The sequence below is a fragment of the Schistocerca gregaria genome, chromosome 6, assembly GCF_023897955.1.
Source record: "Schistocerca gregaria isolate iqSchGreg1 chromosome 6, iqSchGreg1.2, whole genome shotgun sequence".
Lineage (NCBI taxonomy): Eukaryota > Metazoa > Arthropoda > Insecta > Orthoptera > Acrididae > Schistocerca > Schistocerca gregaria.
Genome location: NC_064925.1, coordinates 320,894,737 through 320,922,063, shown reverse-complemented (window position 1 = coordinate 320,922,063; position 27,327 = coordinate 320,894,737). Strand labels below are relative to the sequence as shown.

Below are 27,327 nucleotides of genomic sequence, written 5' to 3'. Positions count from 1 at the left end.
GCAAGCCTTCCCCTTAGCAGTTGGGGGCAAACCCCCTTCTGTCACTCCCCCCGCATATGCTTCAGGAGTGACATCTGCTCCAAAACCAGGGGCCTCGATCCCTCCCCCTCCCCCTTCTCTGCCGGCGTCGTCTCTGCCGGCGTCGTCTCTGCCGGCGTCGTCTCTGCCGGCGTCGTCTCTGCCGGCGTCGTCTCTGCCGGCGTCGTCTCTGCCGGCGTCGTCTCTGCCGGCGTCGTCTCTGCCGGCGTCGTCTCTGCCGGCGTCGTCTCTGCCGGCGTCGTCTCTGCCGGCGTCGTCTCTGCCGGCGTCGTCTCTGCCGGCGTCGTCTCTGCCGGCGTCGTCTCTGCCGGCGTCGTCTCTGCCGGCGTCGTCTCTGCCGGCGTCGTCTCTGCCGGCGTCGTCTCTGCCGGCGTCGTCTCTGCCGGCGTCGTCTCTGCCGGCGTCGTCTCCGCCGTCGTCGTCTCTGCCGGCTCCTCTCTCGCGGAAGGGGTCCCTCGGGGCCCTCCCTTCTTCCGTTTCTTCTACTACCCCCGCCGGATGTCAGCCAGTGGCTGAAGGTTCATCCACCTGCTGGTCGTAGGGCTTCTGCGTCGTCGTCACCCTCTGACACTCCTTCAGAGAAACTCTCCCAGCCCTCTAAGCCAAAGGACAGACGCGAGAAGAAGGAACGGAACGTGTCCAAGAAGAAGGACGCTCCGGCCGTTTCAGTACCGCCTGCTGTAAATAGTTCTGGCTCTGGGGATGCGGTGGAGATCCTCGCCTCTGCCGCGGATCTCGCCCTCACGAAACCCTCGGGGACCTCTCCTATGGACACAGCTGACTCTCACTCAGTGGCGGCCGTTGACTCTGCGGCGCCGTCTGCCTCTTAGTCACCTTCACGCCCTCCCAGTCCCTTCCTGTTTCCATTCTCCAGTGGAATTTCGGCGGTTCTCTGCATTGCTCCTCAGGAAACTTGGTTTCCAGCAATGCGGACCCCTGCCCTTCGCGGTTATCGGGGATACTATAAGAACCGCGCTGACTGTCAACGAGCTTCAGGTGGAGTTTGCCTCTTTTTTCACCACTCTGTCTGTAGCTCGCCAGTACCCCTTCTGACGCCTTTAGAGGCAGTCGCTGTCAGGATTGAGCTCTTGCCGGCTATTACTGTTTGCTCTGTTTACGTTCCTCCGTGTGGGCAACTCCCCCGACATGTCTTGGCTGCGCTGCTGGCTCAGCTCCCGCCACCATTACTGCTTCTGGGCGATTTCAATGCCCACAACCCTCTATGGGGTGGGACTGTCTCCGATGACCGCGGTCGCGCTGTGGAGCATGTGTTGGCTCAGCTCGACCTTAGCCTCTTGAACACCGGTGCTCCCACGCATTTCAGTGTGGGCCCATGGCTTGTTCTCGGCCATCGATCTCTCTCTTTGCAGCCCCGGACTTGTCCCATCCCTTCACTGGAGAGTGCATCCTGATCTGTGTGGTACTGACCATTTTCCCATCTATTTGTCACTGCCCCAGTGTCATTCTTCTGGGCACCTGCCCCGCTGGGCTCTCAACAGGGCTGACTGGCCGGCTTTTACTTCCGCTGCCACCATTGCTCCTCTCCCACAGGGTGACATTGACGAGGTGGTTCGTGTCTTGACCTCGTCAATTATTTAGCGGCCGAGACTGCCATCCCCCGCTCTTCTGGACTCCCTCGGAGGAAGTCTGTCCCCTGGTGGTCGCCGGAGATTGCTGAGGCTATTCGCGACCGTAGGCGGGCTCTCCAGCGTCATAAGCGGCACCCGTCTCTGGAGACCCTCATCGCCTTTAAGAAGCTCCGTGCCTTGGCCCGTCGTCTTATTGGACGGTGTAAGCAGGAATGCTGGGAGAGGTACATTTCATCCTTGGGCTCCCGTGTCTCCCCGTCGCTCATGTGGTCCCGCATCCGGCGGATTTATGGATACCAGACCCCTATGGGTGTCCCTGGAATCTCCCTGGACGGCGCTGTCTGCACGGACGCTGCCACCATTGCTGACCACCTTGCCACGCACTTTGCTACGAGCTCTGCGACTGCAACTTACCCTCCTGCCTTTCGCTCTCTAAAGGAGCGCGCCGAGCGGACGCCGTTATCATTCCACACACGTCGTTCTGAAAAATACAATGCTCCTTTCAGCGAGAGGGAATTCCTCGCTGCCCTCGCCGATTGCCCTGATACAGCGCCAGGACCGGACTGCATCCACGCGCAGATGCTGAAGCATCTCTCCGGGGACTGCCAGAGACACATCCTCACCATCTTTAACCGCATTTGGAGCGAGGGCATGTTCCCGTCGCAATGGCGAGAGGGTGTTATCGTTCCCATCTTGAAGCCCGGTGCGGACCCTCTGGCGGTGGACGGCTATCGTCCCATTACACTCACCAACGTTTTGTGCAAATTGCTCGAACGTATGGTGGGGCGGCGTTTGTGTTGGGTCCTTGAGTCACGCGGTCTCCTCGCTCCATCCCAGGGTGGCTTTCGTCAGGGCCGGTCTGCTGCGGACAATTTGGTGCGGCTGGAATCTGCTATCCGTACGGCCTTTTCCCGCCGTCAGCATCTCGTTGCTGTATTTTTTGATCTGCGGAAGGCATATGACACAACATGGAGGCATCACATCCTTGCTACGATGCGCGAGTGGGGTCTTCGTGGTCAGCTCCCAGCTTTTCTTCAAAACTTTTTATTGCCCTGCTCTTTCCGAGTGCAAGTCGGTGCCGCCTCTAGTTCATCTTATATACAGGAAAATGGGGTCCCGCAGGGCTCGGTGTTGAGCGTTTCCTTATTTCTAGTGGCCATTAATGGTCTGGCTGCAGCCGTGGGGTCGTCGGTGTCTCCTTCTTTGTATGCCGATGATTTCTGCATCTCATTCAGCTCAACGACTACAAGAGTCGCCGAACGCAGGCTGCAAGCAGCCATTCGCAAGGCGGCATCATGGGCTCTGACTCATGGATTTCAGTTCTCTGCGGCCAAGACTCGAGTTATGCACTTCTGCAGGCGTCGGACGGTCCACCCTCATCCGGAACTTTACCTCGACAGTCACCTACTTGAAGTGGTGGACACTAGCCGCTTCTTAGGACTCGTCTTTGATGCCCGGCTCACATGGGTTCCTCATATTACTCAGCTGAAGCAAAAGTGCTGGCGGCACCTCAACGCCCTCCGCTGCCTGAGCCATGCGTCTTGGGGTGCAGATCGCAGCACGCTGTTGCGATTGTACAGAGCCCTTGTGCAGTCCAGGCTTGATTATGGGAGCCTGGCCTATGGGTCTGCATCGCCCTCAGTGTTGACGTTGTTGGACCCCATACACCACTGTGGGGTTCGGCTTGCAACTGGCGCTTTCCGTATGAGCCCCGTGGATAGTCTGCTGGTGGAGGCCGGGGTTCCCCCGCTGCGGATTTGCCGCCACCGACTGCTCGCCGACTATGCTGTCCACGTGCATTGCTCACTGGGCCATCCCAATCATCGCCTGCTTTTCCCTGCCAGGGTCCTCCCTCTGCCCGACCGGCAACCTAGGTCTGGGCTTTCCATTGCTGTCCGCGTCCAGTCCCTGCTGTCTGAACTGGGGTCGTTCCCTCTTCTGCCACCCTTCCGGGCCTGTGCACCCACGCCTCCCTGGTGTATGACCCGTACGTCCGTCCGCCTGGACTTGGCACGGGAACCCAAGGACTCGGTTCCGCATGTGGCCCTCTGTCACCGTTTTCTTGCGCTCGTCGCCTCATTTTCAGGCTGTGAGCCTGTCTACACTGATGGTTCCCTGGTGGATGGTCGTCCTGCCTACGCTTTTGCTCACGCTGCCCATGTTGAACAGCGCTCCTTGCCGGCTGGCTGCAGTATTTTTACTGCAGAGCTGGTGGCCATATTGCGCGCTCTTGAGCATATGCGTTCCTGCTCAGGTATGTCCATCGTCATCTGCAATGACTCCCTGAGCAGCCTCCAGGCTATCGACCGCTGCTATACCTCTTCTCCTCTGGTATCCTTTATTCAGGAGTCTGTTTTTGCCATTACCCGCTCTGGTCGTTCGGTGGTCTTTGTTTGGACGCCAGGTCACGTTGGCATCCCGGGGAATGAACGTGTCGACAGGCTGGCCAAAGGGGCGGTCGACGCCCCCACTTTGGCGATCGGCCTCCCGGCTCGTGATTTGCAGCTGGCGTTGCGCCGTAAGGTGCTTCAGATGTGGCGTGACGAGTGGCGTAGCCTGACTTCTCCGAATAAACTGCGGGCTGTTAAGGAGACGACCGATGTGTGGCAGTCCTCCCTGCGGGCTTCTCGCAGGGACTCTGTCATCCTGTGTCGGCTCCGCATCGGCCATACCTACCTGATGCACGGACATCTTTTGCGTCAGGAGGATCCCCCCCTGTCGGTGTGGGTCCCGGTTGACAATCGCCCATATTTTGTTGGAGTGTCCCCGCCTGCGCACCCTCCGGCAGACTTTTAATCTCCCGGGCACGTTGCCTTTGGTTTTATGCGACGATGCCTCCATGGCTGACGACGTTTTAAATTTTATCCATGGTAGTCCTTTTTATGGTTCCATTTAGGGGGGACCTGTCCCTTTCCCTTTCTGTGTATCTTGTCCTCGAGTGTCTCATTGGTTGCAGATTTTAATGTGTGTATTCGGATGGTTGACTCTTTCCCAATTTTTGTCCCCATGGTCAGTCAACCAGTCTCCGACCCTCTTCTTTTCTTCCGTTTCTTTCTGTCCAGTGTTCGTCTGTACTCTTCTTGTCTCTAGTGTTCGCTGCCACGTTGGTGTTCTTTCAGTGACTGGGGGGAGGGGTGCCTCCTCCCCCCTTGGGGTTTTACCTGTTCCGTAAATTTTGTTTCACCGGTTTTTGGAATGGGGGACTGATGACCTTAGCTGTTTAGTCCCCTTAAACATCCCAACAACAACAACAATAAGCGTATTAGTGGTACAGAGTCAAATGCTTTTTGCAAATCAAGAAATACTGCATCTACCTGACTCCCATGATTCATGGCTTTCATGACATGTGAGGAAAGTGTGAATTTGGTTTCACATGATGAATGTTTCCATCATCTGTGGTATTTGGCATGGAGGAGGTCATTCTGTTTGAGATACATCATTATGTTTGCGCTCACAATATGTTCTAAGACTCAACAATAAATGGAGTTTGGAGATTGCTTTTGCTACCCTTCTTGTAGACCTGAGCTTTCTTCCAACTACTTGTCACTATTTTTGGTTTGAGGGATCTGCAGTAGGTTATAATTGAAAGAGGGGCTAACTCAACCAAATGTTCAATGTAGAATCCATTAGAAATTCAGTTGGGCCCAGGAGCTTTGTTCAACTTAAGCCGTTTCAGTTGTTTCTCAACACTAATGACAATAATGTCTATATAAATCATCTTTGCAGTGCAGCAATAATTAAACTGGAGCTATACCCCAGGATTTTGATTTGTAAATAAACAGTTGTAAACCAAGTTGTGTTTCCACTTTTTGCTTTGCTACTCACAGTTTCAGTCCCAGTTTTATCCGTGAGTGTCTGAACATTAACTTTGGTAGTGCTGAAAGGCTTTACATATGACCAGAAGCTCTCTGGGTTTTGTGACAGATCCTTTGATAATATTCTGCAATGGTAGTTGCTGAAGGTGTCATGCATTTCCCTCTTCACAGGCAAACACATTTCATTCAGCATCTCTCTGTCTATAGCCCTATGCTTTGTTTCACACTTATTAAGGTAAAAGCAGGACAGATGATGGGGGAGGACAGACGCCTCTCTTCCAAGAAATTCATCAGCAGACATTGTTGTGCATGCAATGCTCATTGTTGTTGTAAGCGCTGGTGAGATCAGATTATTCTCAAGTTTTTATTCTTCAGGAGTGGAAAATAGAGGAGAAATGTAAGAAAATAGCATTTTGAAGCCAAGATAAGTCAAGGAAATTTTTCACAATTCCTTTTTAATAGTATGTACTAGTAGATAAGCACCTAGTAGCTTATAACTTGTATTTAGATTGTGTAGTAGAAACATTGTAGGTTATGTCGGTTGAGTAATGGCTTTTTTTGATGACATTTTTGGTGAAAATGGGGGTGCGGCATCTGTCCCTATGAAAACAGACAGATGACACACCAATACTGTGGGACATAAGCCACAATGCTTACAATGCTAACAGGAGTCCATACATTTTTACTTTACAGAAAAATGCCAAGAAAACACACTAGGACAACAGACGGGAAAATGGACTGCAGAAGATCTATTAGTGGCAGTGAAACTAGTGAAAGAGGAAGGTTACGCTAAAAGGAAAGCAGCTCAAATGAAAAAATACCAGAATGAACATTAAGGAGGAGACTTGCTACACACAATTTCAAGAAAGCAGGGTGTGGACCATCATCATACTTGGGTGAAGATGCAGAAAGGAAATTAGTTGCCCATATAAAGAAATTGCAGTCATGTGGCTTTGCTCCCAAACTGTCAGACATCAGGCAAATAGCTTTCAATTTAGCTGTTCAGGTGGGACTGAAATACAAATCAACAAGGAAAAGAAACTTGCAGGGAAAGATTGGTTTCCCTCATTTTTAGAACACAATGAGGGCTTAAGCATCAGAAAAGTGCAAGGGGTTTTTGTAGCCAGAGTGATTGGAATGAACAGAGATGAAGTCAATTCTTACTTTGATCTGCTAACACAAACATTGACCAAAAATGGGCTTTTGGATAAACCAGGTAGGATCTACAACGTAGACAAAACTGGTCTACAACTAAACAATGAACATGGGAAGGTTGTTGCAGCAAAAGGAAGCAGAGATGTCCATGCCATTACTTCTGCTGAAAGAGGAGAGACAATAACAGTTATTGCATGCTGTAATGCCAAGGGAAATTTTTTACCACCTTATTGCATTTACAAAGGAGTGAATAAAAACAAGATGCCAAAGACAACATGCCTCCAGGATCAGTTGTTATGAGGAGAGAATCCGCTTATGTCAACAGTGATATTTTCATGGATTGGTTCATAAACCATTTCCTTCCTAGAATGTTGCCTGGCCCTGCTCTGCTTCTGTTAGATGGTCATGCCTCCCATATGAATTGTGTCACCCTTTTGGATATAGCTGTTGAAAATGAAGTGTCGATAACTTGTTTGCCTATCCTCATGACAGACTTTTTAAAGCCACTAGACCGATCAGTTTTCAAGCTGCTGAAATACTACTTTAAAGAGTCTTGTTATTCGTGGATTGTAGGTAGTGCAAGCAAAGACAGAAGAATTACAAGGCAGCAATTTGGAGAGTTGCTCTTTAAAGTGTGGACTCATGCTGCCACTGTCCAGATTGGTGTATCCGGACTTACAGCTACTGAAATTATCCCGTTTGACAGAGCAGTAATTCCAAACCATGTCTTCATTCAGACATTAAGAATACTGATCTCCCAACTGCTGCAGATGTCTCTAATGATCTGACTCCAGATGAGCCATCAATGATCAAGGTCTGAAACAAATGTGTTAAGAGAACTTTGGCTACTCATCGACCAACTGATCAAGTCAGCTGCTGTGTAAATGACAACTTAGTGACACCTCATGGAGAGACTCCGTCAAAATTGCTGGAAAAGATTTCACTTGTTCCTATAGTGCCTCGGAGAAATCAATCCAAAAGAAAGCAATCAGCAACAAATATAACATCCGATGATTTTATAGCAATGAAAAGAAAGAAAATCACTGAAAGAAACAAGGAGGAAAAGCTCTTGCCCACAAAAATGTAGCAGCTAAAAGGAATCAAATCCCCCAAACCAGAGGGGGGAAAAAACCGCCAAAGAGGTGTCTGTTTGAAGACTCAGTTTCAGAAGATGATGATGATGATATTTCCTCACATGGTAGTTCCTTCAATGAATTAAATTTTGAAGAAAATGAATGTGTAGAGTTCCTTGAACTTTATCAAGAAACAATCTGTACCTCTGACTGGATTCAATGTGTAGGATGTTCTAGGTGGCGTCATGAACCATGCACACTCCATGAGAACATGTGTCATTTGTGTGGATATCTTAAAAATAAACTTAAAAAACAAAAATCAAAGTAATGTCATTTTCAAAGTATTTTGCCATTGGCCATCTGTCCCTCCCTTCTGCAGCATCTCGCCTGCCATTTACTAATTAATTGAAATTTACAAGTCTTTGTGCATCGTAAGAATGTTACTTTGTTATAAAGTTTTTTGTAATGCGATGTTATCTATAATAAAATACAATGTTCAAGCCATCAATCTTGCCTAATTTTATTGTGATTTAAGTGTTTATATATTGATGAAAATTAATTTGAAAACATGTGCAGCATCTGTCCTGTCATTACCTTATACAAGAGCCTGTTTCCTTAGAAGTTTCTGTGCAGTTACTGAATATCATGGAGAAGTCCCTCCCATCATGAACTTTTCCAATAGTTACTTACTGTCAAGTGCATGATGAACTATTCTTCTAAATCTGAGCCAGAATACTACTACATGCTCTTATCAGAGCTAATTTTTTTGAGTTTCTTATTGAATCAGGACTCTACTGCCTTTTTGTCTAGTTTACGGAATATATAAATCTTTCTACTTGTTGTACTTGCCCTTCATATTTTGGTAATCATTATTTTTGCAACTGCCTCTTGGTCACTGGTACCAGTTTCAATGTAGACATCCTCAAAGAGGTCAGGTTCATGTATTGTCATTAGATTCGTCATGTTTCTCTCTTGATGGGGCATCTGAATAATCTGTTCTAGTTAGCTCTTGGAGAACACATTTGGTTATGTTTTCGTGTGACATCTTGTCACACCCATGACTTACAAAACAGTAATTTTCCCAATGGATTGTTGGAATATTAAAGTCTCTTCCAATGATGACAGTATGATTGGGGAATTTATGTACTATCTGTACTGAACTTAGGATTTCCCAAAGTTTTCAATTACAGCTGGAGATGATTCTGTTGGTCAATAGCTGTAGCTGAAGTTCATGCACACTCTTGATACGGAGTCTTATGTAGACAGTCTTACAAACAGTTTCAATTTCTGTCTTGGTGTATTTGAGTTTCTTACCTACTGTGACAAATACACCGCCTCCATTTACCATTAGCCTGTCCTTTTGATGTATGTTTGTATGTTTGAATGTTCCCAAAAATCTCACCACTATAAATTTTGAATTTTAACCAGCTTTGTGTACCTGTTGTAATGTCAGTTCCACAGTTTTTTATTGGTGCTTCAAGCTCTGCAAATTTTTAGGATCTCAAGACTGTCATCTGTGGGGAGCATTTCTTCAGATCTTATACTGCTGACATGGTCCCTTCACTGTCTCCTATAGTTATCATTATCTTGACTTGGTGAAGTCACCTAGGCTGGAAAAAAAATAAAATAAAATAAAATAAAATAAAATAAAATAACCAGTGTCCATGCCACACACAACCATTTACCTTTGTAGCAACCTCTGATGTTCATGCCTGACTCATTTAGGGGGCCCCTACAGTTCTCAACACTTGGTGCACATCCAAGAAGTCACAGCCTAGCTTGTCACAGAACCTTTAAAGTTGCTGGGTCAGTTCTTCTACTTGACTGAGAACCACAGGGTCATGTTATGTTGTGGGGACAATGCTGCAAATTGTGAGCTTTGTTGAGCTTCTGTAAGATTGATCTTCTTCAACCTCTCTGACAGCTGGTGAATTGATCCAAGTATGAGCTCAGAGCCTAGCCAATAGGCATCATTTTTTCTAGTGTGTGGCACAATCTGCAAATGGTTGCTCCCTGGTTTTTTCAAAAGCTGCAGGAATAGCCACTTACACATATTGAATGAGGACCCAGGCATGCATACTGAGTGCACCTACTGTTATTTCTCATGGCTTGCTACAATTTCCCTAAGTGGTGCCATCAATCACTTCATGATTGAACTTCCAGTGCACCTAGCCCTACCAATGACATGCCACTCACAGTCAAGTGGATGAGTCATGCTAGATCCCATACTTCCCGTAGTGGAGACAGGATCCACAGAGAAGGATAGTACTTGAGGTAGCTTTGGTATCTCTGGTACATGACTCTTGGGAGTTCTCCCAATGCACCCATTCACAGCAACTTCCAATAGTTTGACAGTAATCAGGACAATTTCCAGCTGCTTGAAATGACTCACCCCATGTTCAAGAACAGCATTCACAATGGGGCAGCATTGCAGCTGTTGCAATGTCTTACAGAGCATAAACAAATAACTTTCAAATAAATCTGCTGATTTTCTCTTAATTTCTGTATCTGTTAAGCTAAAATCATTGCTAATTCCTTGTAAGAAATGAAGCAGAAGAAACCTTGAATAAAAGTTAAAATTCCCTGAAACCTTCTTTGTGGTTGTAGCTATTAGCAGACTCGAAAATAGCATTAATTTCTGATCCATGCATATAATAAATATAAAGGGTAATTAATTGTAACATGACATTAGTTATAATACATACTATAGTAACTAAATCACAAACACCAATTTGCTATGAAATAACTTACAAAGAGTCTCTATCTTTTCACATAAATATACCGTGAAATTAGGGAACAATTGTTTTTAAACTTCAACACTGTTGCCAAAAGTTTCTAAAAAGCATAGATTTATTTTACAGTTGATGACATGGTATGAGATTTTATGAGGCACTTGCAGATGTTCGAAAATACACAGTACAAATTAGTATCTGTGAGAGATTATATGAAAATGAAGTGAACAGTAAGATATTAAAATTTCTAATGGCACACGATACAGACAAAAGTGGTCTCACACAAAGAAAAATTCATAAATCTGCTTATTATGTAAAGAAATGTACGAATTTCATAGATTTTTTACTTAGCCGAACATGTGATTCTTTCTGCAGTGACATGCTAAAGGTGAACACTATAGTATTAGTTTATCACACTCAAAATGAAATGGCAGTGGGCATGACATGTAGTGAGGCATATTCATTGTAGATGAACCACTACTGAATTCCAAGAGATATGGGAAGTTCGACACTCGGCTTGTAACCTAAAGGTATGCAGTTAGTTGTATTAGCTATTTGAAGAAGCAATTTTTCTGATGCCCATAAAATGTGAAGTAGTCTGGGGGACTTCTGTATCCACCTGTGTGATATACCTCTTGTTGTTGTAAACTGCTGCTTCGCAAAATGGCTGTCCATGACTTTCCTGAAAAATCTTTAACCTGGTTCTCATCCCATCTCAGAATTGAAAACAGAGGGTATTTATTCAAAAAAAGGTGAAAGAGTATGCTCTACTGCGATGGAGATACAAGTAGGCTTGCCCCAGGAGTCCATATTAGACCCTAAACAACATGTTGTGTAATATAACCTCAAAAACAATTTTGTATGCAGATGACTCAACTACAGTAAGTTACTGTAAAAACAAGCAAAAAAGCACAGAATATAAAACAAACTCTTCAAGAACTTAAAATCTGGTTAAATAATAATGCTATGAAATTGAATCTTACAAAATCACAAATTGCACATTTCAGGAATGCTATGATCACTGCAGATTCTGTTCAATTTCTTGGAATTACTATAAACAAGAACTTATCACTGACTGATCACATGGATTGCTCAGTAAAGTGATTAAACCATTTCTTTATGCAATGAAAATTTTAAACAAAGTAATTCACATAATTTAGTATCAGTTGTTAGATATGGCATAAATTTTTGTGGTGTTGAAACACAATCTCCACAGTGTGTACAAGTGGGCATAACTTACAATAACAAAAATTGGAGTATTAGTCCGATTTTAAAGCTACATGTGGATAGGTGTCATAGCTGAGTTTGACTTCTTGTACGTTTATTTGTTTACTGCTCAGTGCTTCCATTATGCGGCAAACTTGTTTTTACTCTTTCTATAGTTTAGATTTGACTTATAAAAATATTATAGTCACTTAATCTACAAACTGAATAGCAAGATTGAAAAACATGTACAGGAGAAAGTCAGTATAAATACAGCCAAAATGAGGACACTAATCCTTAATTAGGAGTAATGCAAATGACATACATAGGTATACTACACTTACAGATAATGAAAAAAACTTTGGAAGAAATGTTACATGTTGACTTGTATTCACAAACAGACATTTAAGGTTGAAACTTTTTAACCCTTTCATGACCAAATTACTTAAAATTTCACAAATTACTGTAAAAATTGGTTTCCTGATGTTGGAATGTTTGTAAATTTTGATTGTTGTTTATAGTTTTATAATTATTTTGAGTTGCACATATATGTCCCACTGGATTCCCTAAATTTAATCCTCCTCAATCCAGCGGGACATGTACATCCCATTAAAATAGTAGTTTTACTAGGAAATAGGACCTGTAAAAAGAAAAAAAGGAAAAAAATAGAACCAGTATTATGCCAAACATTTTTATGAAATTTATCAAAACATGGCAGAATGGATTATGGTACTTTGCAGTAGCTACGTATGAAAGTAGTCCTTATCTCTTGTTTTCATGTACTGCAGTGTTTCCATTGCCTCCTTGTGTTCCTATCTGGAAAATATTTTCGAGCTGTGTGTAAATGTACATCATCATGTATACAAAAGTGTATGTATCTGCTGTAAAATGGCAAGATATCAATCCAGTTACAGTTTTATCAACCGCTCACCACCTGAAATATACAATGTTCTTTGCAAGAAAAAGTAGAGACTGAATAATCTCAGATATATCCTACCTGCATCCACAGCAAAGTACACAGCTGTAATGGGAGCTGTAGAGCCATTTGAGCAGTGGAGAGAAAGATATGCAATTGGCAGTAGGTCAGTCAAATTGAGGCATCATCTTTTTTATTTTCTTGTAAACGCTGCAATACTAAACAGTTTCATCATGTGGAACCGTGTTAATGTCACCAACTTTCTTTTCATCTTGCTCCTATAAGGCAGCTTTCAATTGGGAGAAATATAAAGAGAACGGCAAGGTAGTATTCAACCCAAAAAACAAACCAGGTGTTTGTGGAGTTTTTGGTTTCATAACAAATCAAGGGAAATAAAATAAATCATTTTAATTGAATCAATTGTGGGTTCTCGGTGAAACATTGTAAATTAAATTCACAAACACTGTTTTTTGCCATGTTTCACAAATTTGTGGCCTGGGATTGCTCCCAGGTGGAACCTACTGATTGAAGTCTAATTCTGAGCTGTATCAACAGTTAGAATCAACCAACACTAGTATGTGATCTACGAGGCTCGAGTTATATGGGCACCTACAATGAATGAACAACAATAGGCTTACCAAGAAGTCTTCTCATTGGTTACAAGCTACAAGACTGGAAGCCTGTGGCTTAATGAAGTACTAAAGGACTTGGATTCGGATGGGATCTCAGATCTTGAGATAGAAAATCGTTCCAAATTTTGTGCTATAGTAGAGTCTTGGACCCCACCACCTAGAGTCCCTAAATGTCGGAAGCCCCTTTCGCAGGAGAGGTAGGAGAAATTATCAATAGGGCAAAAGAGATATTGGGAACAGAAGAGAGCATCGAAGAACAACTAGTCATAAGTGCTCCTTAGGGGGCTTAAATCAATAATAATAATAATAATAATAATAATAAAATAAAAGTACAGTTCTGAATAAAATATGTAAGTGTCGCTATTTAGACATAAATATGAACAAAAAGCACAAATGGAAATTCTCGACATACACTGGCCCCAAGGAAAAAACCATTAAACAAATATAAAAGTATTTTATCAGTAAATATTGGAACAAATCTGTATATTTCTAGCAAACAATGTAAAAATGACAACAAATACCTTTACTGAGCTTATCTATTGCAGACAGGAAAAAAAAAAAAATATAAATTCACCCAAACACAAGGCACACAGTGACAACTGCAACAATTAAGTGACATATCACACATTAGGTGCCAAACACTGAGCCTTTTGGCTCCAAACAGTTGATATGTGTGAACTCAGGTAAATAAATTTATACAATGGCACACATGCCCCACTGGTCACGAAAGTGTTACAGTAATGAAACATACAAGTAGACTGCAAAACTAAAATCAATCTCCAACTATACAAAGATTTCAAAACTCCACAGAGACAGGCTACACCGTATAAGTATATGCTAACTTGAATGTCATAGTTGCAGTCTTTGGTGCTTGAGAATAATGTAGAGAAACTTGTTAACAACATCAAATGTTAGAAATATTAAAACTTTCCTTCTGCTTTTGATTACTACCAAAATAACTGAAATACAAACACACAATTAAAAAAGGAAAAATCAAAAGTGACTCCACAACACTTGTATCCAGTTATTTCCTGTAAATTACTGCCCATATGAAACCATAGCAGGACACCATCGTGTAATGAAAAATAGGGAAAACTAACAATAAGAAAGTGCTGGTAATCAAACTTACAAATGCTACAGGTGATCCATTTACTCTCGTACACACACAGTTTCAGAGAAAGAAAAACTGGAAACATGCAGATAGAAAATATGTGAAATAAAGATGTACAAAAAAATACAACTATCAATCTAAAACAGAAGGAAAAAATATTTGGAGTAAAACAGAAGTTAACTGTATGAAGTTCACAAATGTTTACTGTTTATAATGTGCATTGTAATAGTTGTAAATATCTTTTCCAGTTAATTGTACATATAATTGTGGTTGCAAGAGCACATGAATTTCAGAGCATTGATGATGATTTGTCAATACATGAGAAATGCATTTGGTACATGTACTGTACACAAGTGTCTGCACATTGGATTTACACACCATATACAGTGTTAATTACTTTTCCACTACCTTGCGACTGATATTTTTCTTTCTAGAATCGTGAGTGTGGTGAATCCCTTGCCAGCATCCTCCTTAACTCGTCAGACCTTTTTCGACTGGATTTAGATGGTGTGCAGGTGTTGCTTCCATATGTCACTGATGCATTGGAAGTTGTTCTCCCAGATAAGGATCTCAAACTTAAGTGAGTGACCAAGCTATCCACATTTTTGAAAATACAAATTCCATTATCGGAAATTAATTTTTAGAACACTAGACTATGTAAATGTTGGCTGGATGTCACTGTTTTCTATTAAAAGAAGCTGCAGATTTACTCATAAATATATAGTAAATAAATCATTACATTCCTTTTCGTGGCATAGAGTAGATATTGTGTGGCAAACAGGCAATTGAAAGAAAATGTGTTGGAAGTTATGATATAGATATTAGAATAATACCTAACAGTCTTCTTTCAGTTTCCTGTCTGCTGCTAAACACCCCCTCTTTGTGGTGAGTAACGACATATACATTTAATATTTTTGTTATTCTCTCTCAGATTTTCTATTGTTTGATTGTATTATCTCTGGTGTTTGTATATTGTATTTAATAAACAAGTTTGGGTATCAGTTAACTTATGAGAATGTCTTTGACAACCGAACCACCAATGTTTCGACACATCGTTTTGAAGGCACAGTTGCAACACTGATCCTCTGTTGTTTGATGAAGGGAAGAGCAGGATTCTGGATAGCACTTAAGCAAAAACCTCCATCTCTGTTTACAAGTATACTTACTAATTTAATTTCATCTATTTCCTTAGTAAAACAATGCCAATAGCTGGAAGTGCATGCCAGTATCTCCATGTTGTTACATTCCATAGGATAACTGGTGCCTAGAAAATGTTTAGCAATAACAGATTTACTCAGCTGTTGTATTCGTGTGGGATGTTTATGTTCAGTACACTGGTCCTTCAATGTCCTGACGCTCTGACCAATATATGGCATGCCACAGCTGAAAGGAACACGATAGCCGCCTTCAAACCAAGATCATCCTTTATGGTTTCTAAAAGGGCTATAATCTTAAATGGTGTTTGAAGAACATGTTTCACATTATATTTTCACAGAATATGACCAGACACAGTTTGTTTTGTTGGAAAAGCTTCCTGCAAAAGGCAAAAAGGCTGTTGACTTGTGTGCAATCTTCTTATTTTCATTAACTGTGCCTTGAAAATGACAGGGTGTGCACTCCTCTAAGTTATTTGAACATTTTATATGCCAAGAAGAACACAAGTTTAACTTTACAGAGATGGAATGTATCATTGCTAGAGTAGTTTGGGTAAACTACATGGTAGTAGAGTGAGGTTGCAATGTGCATTATTGTTCTTGTTATGGTGCAGAGATCATAATGTTGTTCCAACGTTTGCCAAAATTGTGCATCATATTAAGTCTCCTACCGCTGATCATATCAAAAAATGTGCTGTTTTAGTTCTTGTTTAGGAAAGGATCTATTATGCTCACAAATAGTTGGATTTTATTTTTCCAAGGAATTATTTTGACTTAATTTAATGATCACTTTGAAAATTTCATCATTTTTTGGCATTGGTCAGATGGTACCTCCTAATTGTAATCCTGGCATTCAGCAAAATTTTGAACATTTCCATGGCTCAGTGTTCTGTTAAATTTGAACTTTGCACTGATGTACAAGCATTTACCAGTTATTGATTTTATAAGTTCTGTCAAACAGGTTGTTTTTAAACTACCACCTGATGCTGCTGAGGTGGTTAGCAGAGAAGAGTGTCGTGTACTGACTGGGGCAAGATCGCCTAAGAGTAATGTAACGGAAACTGTGTTGGTGCTTTTCGTGCACTGAGAGTGGATCCTGATATTGTTAACTTACTTGTGACCAAGGGAAATATTACAGTTGTGTTGGACAAACAGGATTACAGTTAAAAGGTTCAGCTTGTACTATCTGATTCAGCATATATCAGAATGAGTGCCAACCCAACAAAAAATGTTGAGAAAAAACTAATATCCTCCTGAAGAAAAGTTCCTTGTTGGAGGACACTATCAAAAGTCTTTAATTCAGATTGTGCTGTACCCTCTAGATCATATGGCCTTCCAAAGGTCTACAAGGAAGGGGTTTCTCGTAGGCCTATTGGTGTTTCAACATACCATGTAGCTAAAAACCTTGCTACTCCATTGAGTCTACTGTTAGATCAGTGTGTGCATCATTTTTAAGATCTCAGTGAATTTCTCACATCAATCTGAGGGATTGTGTTTGAATGATTCTGACTCCCTCTCTCTCTCTCTCTCTCTCTCTCTCTCTCTCTCTCTCTCTCTCCACTCTTGTTCCTCTGTCTATTCCATTACCATTAACTGAAATTATGTTTGACGTTGAATTGATGAACCTGTTTTGCATGAGTTGACTTCCACTTTTTATGCAGTGACCAGAACTGTCAACAGACTGATGAGATTGTGGTACTGTTTATGGAAGATTTTGAGGAACTTTTTGGAAAAAAAACGACATTCTGTTTGTGGAGGCAGTGATTGACTTATTGTAAGGTATTACTTCTTTATTTTGGACACTTTTGCTTTTTTTATGATGCAATTACAACCGGATTCAGCCTTCAAAAGCCATCGTCAGATGCTATGGGCAGCTTTTGATGAAGAAATGTTCATGCATTCTCAATTATTCTGTTGAGTCGCATCCATAAATCTGTGGATTTCTTACAATGATCAGAAGGATAATTGACAATGCATAAACACTTGTGCATCAAATGCTGCCCATAGCATCTGAACTTGGCATTTGAAGGCCAAAGCTGATTATAATTGTATCATGAAAAAGTGATAGTGTCAAAAATAAAAAACAATACTTTATGATACCTTTGTTGTTTGGCATCATGGGAGTAAGAATTTAAATGGCTTTTTAGTGTGTGTAAATTTAATTCACCCAAATGGGGGTGGTAAAGGACAGTTGCCTTCCCTTCCTTGATGTGCTGGTCATTAGGAAGGTTGATGGCATGCTGGGACATGCCATTTATAGGGAGCCAATTCACACCAGTTTGTATCTACAGACTGACAGTTGTCATCATCTGGCTTAGCGTGAAGGAGTACTTTGTACCTTGGTTCACCATGCCCAGGTCATTGCAGAGCCCAATCGTATGTCAGTTGAGTTAGCCCGTCTGGAAGTCACATTTTGCACAGTTATTATAGTGAAAGACAGATTGCTTGATTTGGGAGTGGGGGGAGGGGGGGGGGGGACCAAACAGAGAGGTCATTGGTCCCATCAAATTTGGGAACGATGGGGAAGGAAGTCGGCCATGCCCTTTCAAATGAACCATACCAGCATTTGCGTGAAGCAATTTAGGGAAATCATGGAAAATTGAAATCAGAATGAGCAGATGCAGGTTTGAACTGTCATTTTCCTGAATGTGAGTCCACTGTGCTAATCACTGCACCATCTCGCTGGGTGTGAAAGACAGATCAGATACACAGTGCTCTTGGGAGTTATGATGATAATTAGGTGGCATCAAAGTCTACTGCCTTTTTGCCTTGTGCAGTAATCCATCAAAATTTGTCATATTCTGCAGAAACGTGATGTGAAACATGGTTTTCAACCACCATATAAGAGTAGTGCCCTTTAGGATCCCTGAAGGATGATCTCGGTTTGCGTAAAGCAGGTGTATTGTATTCCTTGCAGTTGTGATATGTCATACATTGGTCAGATTATCAGGACTGTGGAGATCCTGTATATTAAACATAGGCATCACACATGCTTATGACAGCTGAGCAGGCCGGCCGATGTGGCCGATTGGTTCTAGATGTTTCAGTCTGGATCTGCGCGACCGCTACAGTCACAGGTTTGAATCCTGCCTCGGGCATAGATTTGTGTGATGTCCTTAGGTTAGTTAGGTTTAAGTAGTTCTAAGGTCTAGGGGACTAATGACCTCAGATGTTAAGTCCCATAGAGCTCAGAGCCAATTTTTGACTGCTGAGCACATCTTCTTCTGCCGAATATCGCCTTAGCACCAGTTGTTCTACAGAGTATAATAACATGAAGATTGTGGCATGCTCTTCTGGCTGTTGGATAGTGTTACTTAGGAAGTAGTGAACATGAGATTTTAAATAGCAACAGAGGTTTTTTGCTTAAATTCTGTGTGGAACTCTGCTCTCTCCCTGGGACAGGGATAGAGTTAATGCTACCTCACCCAGTAGTTATTACTTTTCACTATTGGTAACTTCTGATTTTGATCATCTTTGCTTGTATGGTAGCACTAGTGTGTGTCAGGGAGGGGGACAGCGGCATGCGTGAGTCTGTGCTCGTGTGTGTGTTTTTATATGTTTGAGTTTTAGTGTTCTCTTTCCGCATATGCTCTGCTAGGCATTGTGGTCAAATGAAGGTGATAAACTGAAGCAGATATAACACCCAAAAATCAACGTAGTTATTGGAGATGGAGTTTTAGCTCTGAAATGCATTAGGTATAAGCAGTAGAATAAAATAATTTGATTAGATGGCATATTACTTGTAAAAATATCCCTAACGTAGAATCTATCATCACAAACAGCCTGTGATGAAATATCTGTTAATAATTTAAAAAATTTCTAATGATTGTATTTTGTACAAATTTCCTAAGGACTGTCTCTTCGCTAATGAACATGCAGGAGGGTTGTGACTTTCTCTACCCAACTATGTCCAAGGAGCATCTGCTGATAGTTCCCAATATTATGCCAGTCCATCTGCAGCACACTTTTTAAGGGAGTGGCACAGATACAATGCTCAACACACCTGGGAGTGTTTTTGTTCCACCAAATATGTTAACATCATATTAGTGACAGAAATTAGTAACTAATATAACTAATGCAAGAAATTTGCTAAAACACACTCTTTGTATATCATCGCAAGCCGAACTCCCTGCCAGACCAGAGTCTGAGTCTTAGTCATTATATATGGCAGGTACCGGCAAGGCATTCTTCTGGGAAAGGCTACTTCTTCCACAAGTGCTGCCTGCTCTTCAGGTTACTGATAGAGTGTAGTAATATTCAGTAGTGTCCAGTTTCAAGGAAACATTGACTATTAGTTGCTTCCTAAAGACATAAATAATTACTTTGCTGCCAGATCTAATCTTGGTCCATTGATCTGTATTTCCTTTTATGCTTTCAAAAATCTAGTCTTATGCGTATAGTGCCAAATAAATTTTGATGTTGTTTTGGGGTAACTGAAAATTTCTGATGAAAAAAGTGTCTATTTAAAATATGTGGCTGAGTTGTAAGTTTAATTTATTTCTCTTCTGTGTATAGGTCACTGTCAGTATCCAAAACTGAGTTGCGTCGTGCATCCATCCATCTTTTATTGTCAATGCTGGCTCTTCCTCTTCACTTTCAGGTAATGCTGACATTAAATAATGTTGATTTTTGTATGTGCTAGAATCACAAGTCTTTTTGATAAATCCAGTAATAGTACTGTTCATGTGATATGTTACTTTCCAATGAAACTAGAGCTGTTATCATGTTCATTGTAGGCCTGCCACAAAATAATTTTCTCTTTTGTACAATATTACTAATATTGTCTTGTGTGCAAATTGTGTGAAATGTTGTCTTTCTGCATATGAAATCAATCTTCATCTTAAAGATGTTAACAAGGAATTGAATGTCAACATGAATAAAAAATGTCCAGTTATGCTCCTATGTGTGCTGTCTTTGCCAGATTACAGTGTTTCATGAGAAACATAGCGTTAATGTGTTTTCTACTATGCTAAAACATTATTGGTCTGCTGAAAGTACAGTATTATTCATACATAGCTTTTCTAAGCAGTGAAATCCATCATTAAACTATGACCATTACTACAAAAACCTGTAGAAGTAGTTTGCAACAAATGATGACATTTATGTGCCTTACTCATCTTCGGAAGTATTCCAGTTTAAATGACGTCCACATTGGAAACCAATACAACAAATAGTCTGTCTATCTCCTTCTCAGAGCTTGTTGTGGGTACAGTAGACTCTCTACTGGTCAGCCTAATGTGATGGAAGGTTAAGCTAGATGACAATAAATCTGGATAGGCTGGAGTTCTATAAATTCTCTCTTCTGACCCCAGCCTTACCATTCAAAACACATTTTTTTTATACCAAAACCCAATTTCATTAACATTTTCTGACTTCATACATAACATATGCTAGTTAGAAGTGTTTGTTAATAGGTACAACACCCTTCAAGAACTACTAAAAGAAACAAAATGATCTCATTTTAAAGTATGAATGTATGATTACATACATGTGGAAAGCCAGGCCTAACAAAAAAGGTAAAACTTATGGGTCTGAGGTTTTAAGAACGGCTTTGATAAATGATTGTTTCCCTCCTTTAGCCCTCTTTTGCGTGGCCATATTTACTCTCTTGTGCAAACAAGTGATATCAGTTGGTGTCGTCCCCTCCTGCTCATTAATGTACTGCAGTGCTTTCTCAGTTGTCTTGAAGCCTTCTGAATGTTGGATGAGATTTCTCTTGTCATCTAAGTTTGCCTTCTCCTCTTGTGTTACTTCCCCCCCTGCATCAACATTTGCACAATATCATTGTTAGTTAGTTTATTGACTTCATCATTTGTCATCCATTCTGTGACATGCTCTGCATTGACATCCTCACAATCTGGTGCAGTTTTGAGTGATGAAATAATATCATCCTCTCCATCTTTGACTCAGTTTCACACATGGCTACAAAGTTTAAATGTCCACTGTCATGGTCTAAAAGAATTTTCCAAGACCAACTCTCAATCTCTTCCCACACTTAAGCCAACCACCTTTTGACATCTAGCAAACCACCCTCTTCATAAAGGTTAAAAGTGTTAGTCAGTGATATCAGCAAACTGAGAAGACGGTTGTGATACTTCCTCTTTAGCATTTCAAGGATCCCCTGGTCCATTGGCTGACACAGAGTAGTTACATTTGGCGGTCAATATAATGCTTTTATATTTCCATCTGTGAGTTTTGTCAGTGGCAGGATGCAAGGCACATTATCAAGAAGTATCAGAGCTTTCCTCAGTAAATTGTTATGTTTCAAATATTTCTCTACAGCTGGTATAATTCATGTTGGGAACAGCTTTTAAACATTTCTGAATTCATCAATGCTTTCCTTTGATGTGTGTGATGTCGGGACAGGAATTCCTTATTTTTCAGGTTTTTGAAAGCTCTAGGTTTCTGTGATTTCCGTATTAATATAACCCTAACCTTGGGGTTGCTAGTTGCATTACTACATGTCAGTACAGTAAGTCATTGCTTTTTTCCTTGTATCCAGATGTCACAGCTTTCTTTTTTGAAGCAAGCATTTTCATAAGGGAGAATCTTGTAATTTAAACCACACTCATCACAGCTGTACAACTGTTTGCCAGAAATTCCCTTCTTGTCAAATAACTTCAAAAGATAGTCATTAAACAGTGGCACAACCTCTGTGTCAGTACATAAAATCTCTTCACTTATGATAATCTAGTGAATGCTGAATCGTTTTTTTCCACTGAACCAGTCATCCATTGCTGTTAGTAAATTCTGAACCTTCTCCTTCTATTTGCCATTGAAATTGCAGTATTGCGATACTGGCTGGTGATGGACAAACCGTTTCCTCTTAAATGTTCATGCAACAAATATAAGGCTTCCTCAACTTCTCTGGGTATTGTCTTCCTTAGTTTTATTCTGCTTCCACTAGCTTGCTTGATTTTTCTTCCTATTTCCAACAGTACATCGTTCCCCTAACTCCAAAGCAATAGTTTTTGCTGGCACCCCAAAGTCCAATTGCATTGCAGCACTTAGTTTCTGATACATAGTTACTGAAATGTGTTTTTCATTTCAGATTCTTTAATTAAAACACAAAGTACCACACAAAATAACAATTTCACAACACAGGGACTTTGATATGATGTGCTACTGAAGAAACAAAGAACACAGGGTTGGGCAAGAGTTTCTCTCTGCATGTGTTTGTCATTGTTTGTGTGTGCTGGAAGATTGCATGTTTGTTGAAGAGTGATTATGATAATTTATTCAAGATTAACAATACAGTATGTACCCATATAATTGTGACACCAGATGTGCAAGGAGCATAAAAAGTACACAAAATATTTTGAAAGGCCACACATCATTGTAGTTGGTGCCTGCTTGCTAAAGCTTTGTAATACTACAGTACATACAATAAATTAACCTTCATTTTGTCAAGGAGAAATGTCATATTGATAATAATTTAAGTAGGCTGAATTAAGCGAGCCAAATAGTGCAGAGGACAGATTGTACAAGAAGGTGTGCAGTATTCAGGAACACACATTTTCAATAACTTGCCAGCTGCCATAACAGCCGATGAAATTCAGTTTAAGAGAAACCTAAAGGATTTATTGATGGCCAACTCCCTGTACTCCATTGATGATTTTCTCAGTAGAACCAACTGATTTGAGTGTGTGTGTGTGTGTGTGTGTGTGTGTGTGTGTGTGTGTGAGAGAGAGAGAGAGAGAGAGAGAGAGAGAGAGAGAGAGAGAGAGAGCAAGTGCAAGTACAATTAAATTACAATCTACCTTCTGAACCATTTCAGTGCAGTAATGTGTTCATTGTAAATAAGTATTGTAGTAGTTCTATTACATATTTGTTGTTGTTGTTGTTGTTGTTGTTGTTGTAGTCTTCAGTCCAGAGACTGGTTTGATGCAGCTCTCCATGCTACTCTATCCTGTGCAAGCTTCTTCATCTCTCCGTACCTACTGCAACCTACATCCTTCTGAATCTGTTAAGTGAATTCATCTCTTGGTCTCCCTCTATGATTTTTACCCTCCGCGCTGCCCTCCAACACTAAATTGGTAATCTCTTGATGCCTCAGAATATGTCCTACCAACCGGTAAATTCTTCTAGTCAAGTTGTGCCACAAGCTCCTCTTTTCCCCAATTCTATTCAATACCTCCTCATTAGTTATGTGATCTACCCATCTAATTTTCAGCAGTCTTCTGTAGCACCACATTTTGAAAGCTTCTATTCTCTTCTTGTCTAAACTATTTATCGTCCACGTTTCGCTTCCATACATGGCTACACTCCATGCAAATACTTTCAGAAATGACTTCCTGACACTTAAATCTATACTCGATGTTAACAAACTTGTCTTCTCAGAAACGATTTCCTTGCCATTGCCAGTCTACCTTGTATATCCTCTCTGCTTCAACCATCATCAGTTATTTTGCTCCCCAAATAGCAAAATTCGTTTGCAACTTTAAGTGGCTCATTTCCTAATCTAATTTCCTCAGCATCGCGCGACTTAATTTGACTACATTCAATTGTCCTCACTTTACTTTTGTTGATGTTCATCTTATATCCTCCTTTCAAGACAATGACCATTCCATTCAGCTGCTCTTCCAGGTCCTTTGCTGTCTCTGACAGAATTACAATGTCATCAGTGAATCTCAACATTTTTATTTCTTCTCCATGGATTTTAATTCCTACTCCGAATTTTTCTTTTGTTTCCTTTACTGCTTGCTCAATATACAGATTGAATAACATGGGGGACAGGCTACAACCCTGTCTCACTCCCTTCCCAACCACTGCTTCCCTTTCATGCCCCTCGACTCTTATAACTGCCATCTGGTTTCTGTACAAATTGTAAATAGACTTTTGCTCCCTTTATTTTACCCTTGACACCTTCAGAATTTGAAAGAGGGTATTCCAGTCAACATTGTCAAAAGCTTTCTGTAAATCTACAAATGCTAGAAACGTGGGTTTGCCTTTCTTAATCTATTTTCTAAGATAAGTCATAGGATCAGTAGTGCCTCACGTGTTTCAACATTTCTACGGAATCCAAACTGATCTTCCCCGAGGTCGGCTTCTACCAGTTTTTCCACTCGTCTGTAAAGAATTCGTGTTAGTATTTTGCAGCCATGGCTTATTAAACTGATAGTTCGGTAATTTTCACATCTGTCAATGCCTGTTTTCTTTGGGATTGGAATTATTATATTCTTCTTGAAGTCTGAGGGTATTTCGCCTGTTTCACACATCTTGCTCACCAGATGGTACAGTTTTGTCAAGGTTGGCTCTTCCAAGACTATTAGTAGTTCTAATGGAATGTTGTCAATTGCCAGGGCCTTGTTTCGACGTAGGTCTTTCAGTGCTCTGTCAAACTCTTCACGCAGTATCATATATCACATTTCATCTTCAGCTACATCCTCTTCTATTTCCATAATATTATCCTCAAGTACATCGCCCTTGTATAGACCCTCTATATACTCCCTCCACGTTTCTGCTATCCCTTCTTTACTCAGAACTCAGTTTCCATCTGAGCTCTTGATAGTCATGCAAGTGGTTCTCTTTTCTCCAAAGGTCTTTTTAATTTTCCTGTAGGCTGTATCTATCTTACCCCTAGTGATATACGCCTCTACGTCCTTACATTTGTCCTCTAGCCATCCCTGCTTAGCCATTTTGCACTTCCTGTTGATCTCATTTTTGAGACGTTTGTGTTCTTTTTTGTCTGCTTCATTTACTACATTTCTATATTTTATCTTTTCATCAATTACATTCAGTATCTCTTCTGTTACCCAAGGATTTGTATTAGCCCTTGTCTTTTTACCTACTTGATCCTCTGCTGTTACATGTTTACTACATGTTTATTACTTTATAAATAAAAAAGTTTGTTATTTTAAATTCAGTGCATTAGTGTCTGTAAAATTATTCTTTCATATAGTGTTCATTAAAAAAATGACAATCATTCCACTTGGGACCTGTGGAAGGTACATTAGCTTATTTGTTTCAGTTGTAAATATTTGTCATGTATTATTGTTTTTCTGACATCTTCTACATCCTGGAGGACCTCCTCACTATGGACCAAATGGAATGAAAGTAAATCTAATCTAATCTAATCACGAGCTGTATAGTCGAGAGTCTACTCTATTTCTTTAATGACTGACAACCATATGTTTGTTATTATTAGTAATTTTAAATAGGAGATGTATTATGGCCTGTTGGCCATACCGTAATCCATGCCCTAATATGCAGTATGTGCATTCTTTAATGACTGACAACCATATGTTTGTTATTATTAGTAATTTTAAATAGGAGATGTATTATGGCCTGTTGGCCATACCGTAATCCATGCCCTAATATGCAGTATGTGCATTGTGCAAGTGCTATTCTCAGTTTAGTTCTTTATTTATGCCTTTTTTCATGTCTGAATAATGTATCTTGTTTATTTAATGACGTTCAGTTCAAGTAATAACACTGTAAATGTAAACACACCTACAATAGGCACTCAACCACTATTCACGTGAAATAAAAACATGTTATAGAGTCTTATGATACTGAACAGGCAAGTATGGTAAATTGTATTAATTCCTCCTTAACTTCAATGTACAAGGAAGAAAAGGTAGTAAACCACCAAACAGGACAACACTGACAGCTTAACGGATATCACTACAATGGATGATTGTGTCTGCAGAGGTCCTCTTAAGATCTCTTCCAAATTTAATTAGTATTTCATCTCACCACTGTGAATATAAAAGGAAAAATATTAATTCATTAATTTCACTCCAATTTCTTACCGGAACTCAAATGGGTCTCTTTGTCATTGGTATAGTACATATAATAAATTAGTCCTTATTTTATCATGGAGAAATATTATTGTGGTTTGGAAGCAGCCATGGTGATTGTAACTATTGATAGAAATCCAATCAACAGCTGCAGTGCCAGATTACATGTGCAGAACAGGTTCTCCACAATTTTTGGTTGTCTTTGACATCCATAAATCACCTAAGACAAATGCTGGAGTTGTTCCTGTGAAATGCTACAGCTGACTTCTTTCCACTCTTGTGCAGACCAAGTGTGAGCTCAATCACTAAGGACTTTTATGATGAGAGACCATAAAAAATTCTTTCATTTGTTTCCATTACCAGTACTTTTGTTGGATCTTTCAGTCTGTTATCAGAAACGAGAAATGCCCATAGTATGCAGAAAAATTTCAACACTACAAGAATAAAGCAAAAACACATATTTACCTATTTAATAGTTAGCCATCTGAGCCTCAATTAGCTCAAACAGTTATGGCAGTATTTCTCAATTTTAATTTTTTCCGTGTAAAGCAAATGTTAATCATGCATTGTGTCTAGCACTGTGTTCATCTGAACATTTGGTACCAGATGTTCATTTTGAATCTCAAAAGTCCAATGGAGCACTACAGCTGTCCTGAAGTTGCCTCGATGTGCATCATCCAAGTGCATACCCATAACCTGTAGATTGTTCTTGATGCCCATCTATCACAATTTTCTTATTTTCAATTGTGAATCATAGATATTAAAGATATTTTTCATGCGTTTGGAATCATTCATTCTTTTTATGTCACCATAAACTGTACTCAGTAATTTTTTCTATTTTAGAATATTTTTCTTGTTTCATTAGTGTTATGTAGATTTTGTTTTTATAATTTAGATCCAGTGTGATATGTAAGACATTTCTCTCCTTCCTTTTTAATTCTGCTAGTAAACATCTCTCAGAGAGAATAAGAAATTCGGATTCAGGTACACACACAGATTTTATGACTGAGTGGTAATAATGAGTTTTGGTACGATGGAAAAACACTTTTTATCGTAAATGTTTCATGCAGTTTGGAAAGCCATTTCCATTTTCTGGCATTTGCTTTCAGGGATTGTTTATATAGCTCATTGGACGTAGTCCATGTACCCAGCTGTTTAAAGCATTA

The 27,327-nt window shown here is 40.7% G+C and overlaps 1 protein-coding gene across 9 annotated transcripts in view; it reads left to right on the top strand.

Moving 5' to 3' along the window:
• LOC126278998 (ral GTPase-activating protein subunit beta) overlaps positions 1-27,327 on the top strand; it is a 360,574-nt gene that overhangs the window by 123,328 nt on the left and 209,919 nt on the right. For all 9 annotated transcript variants that reach the window (XM_049979327.1, XM_049979325.1, XM_049979321.1 and 6 more), the window contains 2 exons: positions 14,700-14,845; positions 19,935-20,019. In XM_049979327.1, the coding sequence (XP_049835284.1) occupies positions 14,700-14,845; positions 19,935-20,019 (231 nt within the window). The remainder of the gene's footprint in view (positions 1-14,699; positions 14,846-19,934; positions 20,020-27,327) is intronic.